This window comes from Hylaeus anthracinus, unplaced genomic scaffold (assembly GCF_026225885.1).
Source record: "Hylaeus anthracinus isolate JK02 unplaced genomic scaffold, UHH_iyHylAnth1.0_haploid 0, whole genome shotgun sequence".
Lineage (NCBI taxonomy): Eukaryota > Metazoa > Arthropoda > Insecta > Hymenoptera > Colletidae > Hylaeus > Hylaeus anthracinus.
The window spans coordinates 11,458,657-11,465,827 of record NW_026533254.1 but is presented as its reverse complement, the minus strand read 5'-3'; the positions used below and the strand labels follow the sequence as shown (position 1 = coordinate 11,465,827).

The 7,171-nt window shown below is 43.6% G+C and overlaps 1 protein-coding gene across 1 annotated transcript in view; it reads left to right on the top strand.

Annotated features, from left to right (window-relative positions):
• The first annotated feature begins 2,542 nt into the window (after positions 1–2,542).
• Positions 2,543–7,171, top strand: part of LOC128892298 (neuropeptide SIFamide receptor-like) — a 62,875-nt gene continuing 58,246 nt past the window's right edge. Inside the window, exon 1 of the mRNA XM_054152633.1 lies at positions 2,543–5,038. Within this exon, the coding sequence (XP_054008608.1) occupies positions 4,477–5,038 (562 nt within the window). The 5' untranslated portion in view covers positions 2,543–4,476. The remainder of the gene's footprint in view (positions 5,039–7,171) is intronic.

The following is a 7,171-nucleotide window of genomic DNA, read 5'->3' as shown; positions in this document are numbered from 1 at the left end:
AGACAAAAACAGAATGTATTTATTAGGAAGAATGAGAGCCACTGCTTGCAGTCATAAAGCCACGCGAACGTGATCGTGCGAAGCCGATATAAAATCGATCGTTTGCTACAAAGGAAATAACCGTACAGAGTGTGATGCTGGAAGAGAATGGGATGAACCGAGCAAAAGAGATAGGAAGGTGAGAGATTCAAAAAAGGGCAAAATCAAGCGGAACGTTAAACGAAAAGAAAAAAAAAAAAAATGTTGCCGTTGCACGGTTCGCTGTAATAGCGTTTGATAAAATCTGCTGAGGAAATTGAAAGCTCAGAACTTTCAGCGACCGTGGTTACTTGTTTTTACCTGGTCACGTGAACCGACACAGGATTACTCCACGCGACGAAAGTGAAAATCAATTATCGAATTTCTGAATTCAGAAATACTCGTGGACGGAACATGAAAATATTTATGAGCCTCCGGTTTCTTATTTACTTCGTACGTATATTATTACCATTACCACTGTTGCATTAAATTAAGAAAATTAAAAATAAGACATACTCAAATGGAATAAACAATAAATACGGGCAAATTTTAAATAAATTGAAAATAAAGTGTCATCTAATTGAATACATAGAACCCAAATCTTACAAAATTAAATTAGGCAAAAGGAAACAGAACGTTAGAAATGAATATAAATGAAGAATAAAAAGAACGTACATTAATATCGATCAAAATTACCTTTTCCAGGTTCATCGATCCGAATCGATCGACACGTATCGATTAGTCGCAGTCAAATCGGCGAGTGGTTTCCTTTAGACGAATTTACGAGGTGTCGAAGTTCGTGACACGTATTGGTCGAGGATGTTACAGTGCATGCGGGCCGTTGCTCCTTCGAAACAATTCATTCAAAGGTGCAGGAGTTTCCCTGCATTGCGGGCTTTTATTTTCAGTCGGCCGAACGTTCCGTGGGGTACGTGCTTCCAGATCGATCCTGCGTATTTCCTAGGAATCACGAAACGCAGCTTGAGTCCCAACCGAGGGAACTTCTTCGTTTTCCTGTCGCGTCGAAAGACGGGAGGAATCTTCGAGGCGTGCAGAACCGATCCACCCTTCGATCGATCGACGCGCGCGATGCAAAATTCAATTCGAATCGACCTGCTGGGAGGAATCCGTGAATACATGTCCACGGGTTGTTTATTGGTTCTTCCGTTACACGAGGAACTTGAAGACGATTCACTGTCCGATCAACAGTAGAAGATGTTATGTCTGCGTTGAGAATTCTCGGGTACGTTTGATTTACGACAAGAGAGGGATGCTTTTGGTAAATGTATTACAAAATCATAGAAAATTCTATTTTTAATATGATGATGAAGGATTCTATGTTTTATAGAGCCTCAGAATATTTTATAATTTATAGAATTGTAGAGTATAGCACATGGCAAAATTTAAACTACATTTTCAAGTTAATAAAACATAGTGTATCTATTAAATATTATACATAAACTAACCAACGTGAGTAAATCGTAATTTTCCAAGGATAATCAACCTGCCAGTAAAAACTTGCATACCCATTCAACCGTATGATGTAATTAATCATCCCACAAAGTCTCTCAGGCCTCGTTTCCAGTGTTCTTTGGAAACTTGGGAGAAATAAATTCCCCCAAAAACACGATAGAATGTAAGCCAAGATATTTCACGGACACCGACAGTCGAACTATAACGAAATCCTATCGAGCTTGGGATTCGGGTCTCGAGCAAAATGAGTTAGGTATCCGCGATGGGTTGTAGAAAACGAATTACCAACTCGGAAGTTCGGCTAGAGAACCCCGGACGAAGAATCGGGAAGTGGAATCATTCACTGCTTCTTCCGCGACATTTCGTCTTAGAAGGAAACCGAGTGCTGTGACGGAATATAAAAACTTACGCGACGAATGCACAATACTTACTCCCACGTACGTGTCATATGGAGTTTCATGCGAATATCGGACGGAGGAATGGATCCTATCGCTTGGTGAATTAAGCAGCCAAGGACTTCCAAGGCCACTCCATGGACACCATTTTGTAACCTTCGAAACATCAAGGGATTTCTGGACGGTTGGACCGTGAGTCGTTTTCGAAAGTAGTCATTCCTATCTTTCTTATGAAATTTGACATGATTGGCTCCTTCATTGGAGAGGGGATTTCCTGTAATTAAATATGATGGTTAAGGTTGAGGTTCTCTGTTATACGATTCGCATCATGTCGTCGACATCGTCGTCAAAACACTATTTTAAAAAATAGCTCTATACAAACAAAATACACGTGTCATCTGTTTCTGTAGATTTGTTTACACCTGATCAAATATTTTTTCAGCTTCAGTTTTTCAGAATTTAGCTAATTCAATCAAGATTTCATAGGAATTTTGTTATGTGGACGATTTGACGTAAAGGCTTCTATTGGAATATTATTTTCAATTCCTAGAAGCAAGTGCGTACCTGGAATATCCGTGTCGAGAACCACCGCGCATTAATTACTGTAAATAACTCGCGTAGCTTACGTAAATATTGTTACCGCGAATGAAATAGTTTTTTCTATCGGTTAAAATTGCATTGAAAGCATTTCACTAAAAAAGGCGTAAACACTTCAAATGTTTATTCGGATTAAAAAGCGCGAATTCGCCGTTGCGGGTGGGAAAAACATTTCAATATTGTTTTTAATTACTTTTAAATATTCGTAATATGGTTCGTAATTCTATGCGATCATATTACAAGAGAAACAGAAAAGATTTGTCACTTCGCAATTCCAGAACTGAAATGTCTGAAGTAAAGCTTGGCTGTAATATTTGAAGTGAAATTCGGTTGGACTCAGTCAGAGAAATAGCTGGCGCAAATGTTTTTCTTTTTTTCTTTTTTTTTGTGCTTTCATACAGTACTTTGCCCAGCACTGCTGAAATTACGAAACTTTTTCCACTACCCTACCTCGCAGTCTGTGTTCCCCCGTGAGTAATTAATAGATTGCCTACGAATTCATGCAGCGAGCATTTTAATCTGCAGAAGTATTAAAATATTACGAGTTTAATATAATGAAATAATATAATATAAATTTCTGGAGATCTGCGATTAGCGAAATTCTTTGTCAGTTGCGAAGGCGTGCGAAACTCCTATCTGAATAACAATTTTAGATATCGACCCTGGCAACTATTGGATTTTTGTTATTTCAGAGTCAAATGTGAAAAACAGTATTTATTATATTTTTCATCGCACTCTTCTGCACTCATAGATCTAGAAAAATTATTACTCCTATAACAAAAGCGAGTCTACTGTTCATTCACCCTCTAAATATCCACAAATTTCGACCACCATTCAAAACAAACATATAGCAAAACATATAGTAAAATAATACGTCACTAATCGTCTCATTTGCCAGCTCGAGGAGTCCCCGTTCTTCTAAGCCAACATCGAATCTCAACCTCAACGCTATTTCGCTCCGTACGCGAACTTATATGCCTCGATATTAAAGAATGCATACAACAGAACCACGCATGAGATGATGCGGCAAGGGTTCGCTTTGTGTCGAATCGTAACAGGTACTTCAACGAGGATTTTAATCAACGCAAAGGGCACACTTCCATTTCACAATAACAATCGCGAGCCGGCGACAGAGCCGACCTTGGGTAAATATTTTTATTTCGTTACTCGGGTGAGAATTTCGGCCAGCGGTGCCCGCCGCGATCGCAGGGATCCCCTTGTTTCCCTACCATCGCTCGTAGATCGCATGCGGGTGCATGTGCCGGTGGATGTTGCACATGCGCGGTGGTTCCGCGTCGCCAGACAGCCCGCCGCTACGGGTGCATCTCGCGGCAGTTCGCAGTCGTCTTCTAAGCCAGGCTCATTAGTCACTCAGCACTCAGTCGGAACACATTTTCGTGAATCGTACTCGTTGCTCGGCGAACTATCCCACTGATCCATCCGACACCTGCCTCTCCTATCTTCATCCTTCCATCATCCTCCATCGAAAGCACGCGTTATCAGTCGTCGTAGGAGAGAAACGGCGCTCGTTGTTTGCCACCCGCCGTGTTCCACTAGCCAGTTTGCCCGCGAGGGGATGCAACTGAACTCGATGGGCTCCCCTGCACGTGCCAGCTGACTCTCGAGGAGCGTCGAACTCGATACGACCACGCGCTCGCTCCCTTCTTTCCCCGAACGGAAATCCCCGTGATTCCACCCGCCCAGTCGTCGAGACGCTTTCCAGTCTCTCCGCGAGTTTTCCCCGTACCCCAGGAATGACTTCCGTCCTGTTCGCGTGAGGATTCGTCGACGACAGTCACCCGAGCGCCGATGATCGGGGGTGGGGGCCAAAGTATCGAGGTTCCTCGAGAAGAGCCCTAAAGGCAGAGTTCGGTTCCATTTGGTTCGGATAGTTGGTGGATCCAGGTGGATCTAGGTGGAGCCAGACGATCGCGGTGAAAAGCCAGGTCGTCGACACGACGGGAACTACGCGAGGAACCAACATCCGCGTCCCATGGTCGAAACCACTTCGGACCAACGCTTCACGATCAAGTTCCCCATGCTGCAGCCACCGTCTCCCCTCCTGGAGATGGCATCCCTGCGACTACCGGACTCCGAGGAGTTCGACGCCGACACGCGCCGCAGGAGTAACAATGCCAACGTCCAGCCAACGACCGTCGCGGCCGTTCCACCGGCCACCCTCCTGCAGATGAGGAACGACTTCGGAAACTACCTGAACAACCTCATCGCGGAGGCAATCACGACCAACCCGAGAACGACGCTGGACGAGCACGGTGGGCTGTTGAACGCTAGTAAAACGGTGAACCTCTCCACCGCCGAGCAGATACCCGATCGCCTTTACAGGCACAGTATGGCTATGTCCGCGGTCTATTGTGTCGCTTACGTCCTGGTATTCGTCGTCGGTCTGATAGGTAACAGTTTCGTCATCGCCGTGGTGTATCGGTCCCCGCGCATGAGGACTGTCACGAACTTCTTCATCGTCAACCTCGCGGTGGCCGACGTCCTCGTTATCGTGTTCTGTCTGCCTGCCACTTTGATGAGCAACATCTTTGTTCGTGAGTATTCAGTCGTAAAACCTTTTATTCTTCGTTAATTTTTGTTCGTGGAGCTGGGAAGGCGATATCTGGATTAAACTGGTGACCTCTGTTGACCTCTTCTCGATACTATATGAGAGTGGTATTACTTTTTGCGATAAAGTAGCAGAAACTTGAAATATGTTTATACAAGTCTGATAAAGTTGTCTCGGCATAGTCTAGTCTAGAATGGCCGTCTTAAAAGACCTAGTATTGTTATTTGATCGAAGCCTAGAAATATGGGTGTCGATGTAAATCGATGTAACGTAGGAAGACGTGGACAAATGACCTTGCAACTAATTCTCATGTTCAAAAGTTAAAGGAATTGTAACCCCTCGCGTAGGGGATTATAAATGGTGGCAAGTTTTTGCTTAGTCTCAGAGGTCAACTTCTCATCTCCACTCTTGCAGTACTGCAAGGAGCTACAAAAAATTCCAATGATTAACACATTGATTGCCACGTCACCCATGTATGGGTAACAGTGCTTTTCGCTGAAAAAAATTAATTCTGAAAGTTTAGTGTCAAAGAAAATGAATTTGGATGAAATATTTGAACTTTGATAAAGTTATAAAAATAAGTATCACCATAAACGATTTATTATGCAGTTCCCCAATAGTCTGTAAACAAAATTTAATCACAGTGCTAAAAGAAATTAGAGTTTGAGTTAACCACGATGGTACAAATTCTTACAATAGGATCGCAACGGTTAATCGTAGAAAGCTTGTTCCTAGAAAACTTGCTATCTTTATATCAAATAACAAAGTCGTACAAAGAAACCTAGAGTCAGCTTCAGTTACATTAGCTAGAGGCGCGCACCTGTCTCTACATCAATACTGAATAATAAACTCATTCGAACCTAGTGCAAACGTAACACGAATCACCCCAAAAGCAGTCGCCACAACGTGTCCACAAAGTATGAAAATCCGCTTTCATGACCAGTAATGCCATTAGCGGCTGAAAATCCACGCAACCTAATATCCTTTCGCAAAAATTCTGCACGCCGAATCCGGATCCGATTCCCGAGTCCTCGTGCGATCCCTTCTTTTTTCGGAATCACCTTTAATTCTTTAATGCCGTCGATAGTACGTTCTCGAGTAAGTTTGCGAATACGGAAAGGGTCGGTGATTGAATCGATCCCTCGTATTGATCATGCGTGGGCAGAGGGGGAACGAGGAAAATTGGATCGAAGGCGATTAAACAGGCGCGAGAGCGATCCGTTCGCCGATTTGTCGTCGCGCGGGGGTCCTCCCCCCGTTCCAGTCCTCTATCGACCTCGAAGGGTGGCCCGTGGCAGGCCTGGAAGGGGGTTTCCCTTGGTGCCACGGAATCGATCTTTTTGCGACTCTAGGGCGCTGTTCACGCTCGATGCACCGGGCGTATCGCGATTCCGTTTTCAGGCGCGAACAGACTCGTCCAGGGCTAACTGCGGATAAATTATACGATAATGGAATCGCGCGAAGTGTCACCGGCAACGGGAGAAGAAGGTCTCACGGATTCCTTTCAATTTCTGAACTCCGTCGATCTTGGGGTTCCATCGATCAACGACGGAAGGTGTCCCAGAGTCTAAAGATGTCGATACTAACGATACAGCGATCCTTCCTGTTATGCAACTTTATATTTATTATCAGAGAAAAAGAGAGTAAATTCAGTCAATCTAGTTCATTAGTACAAATAACTGTCTTTAAAGATCGTGGCGACAGTTATGCCAACCAATTACTCAATTCGGTTTATGAAATTGTTAATGTGGAACACCGTTTCGTATATCATCTACCGTGGCAAATGTTCGAGCACGTGACCCGTTATATCCGCGGTAAATTCGCTGAAAGCCTATTGGCTGAAATTGCCGATCCCCCATTGCTGTGACATAACCTCGAAAAATCCTAGTTTCATTGGATCGTTAACAGGAAAGGGACTGTAATAAACGCGTGGATGTAAATGACCAATTTGATAACGATTAATTAAATGGGTCAGTTAATTCCGATAATGCCGAGGGATAACGAGGCGTATGGTGGACAAATATGAATTTGTCGCTGGGACGACGCGCAATTAAGCAGAGATCATTATATGTGCAACGGGTATTCGATGTAACATCCATATACTTACAGTTGTATACAT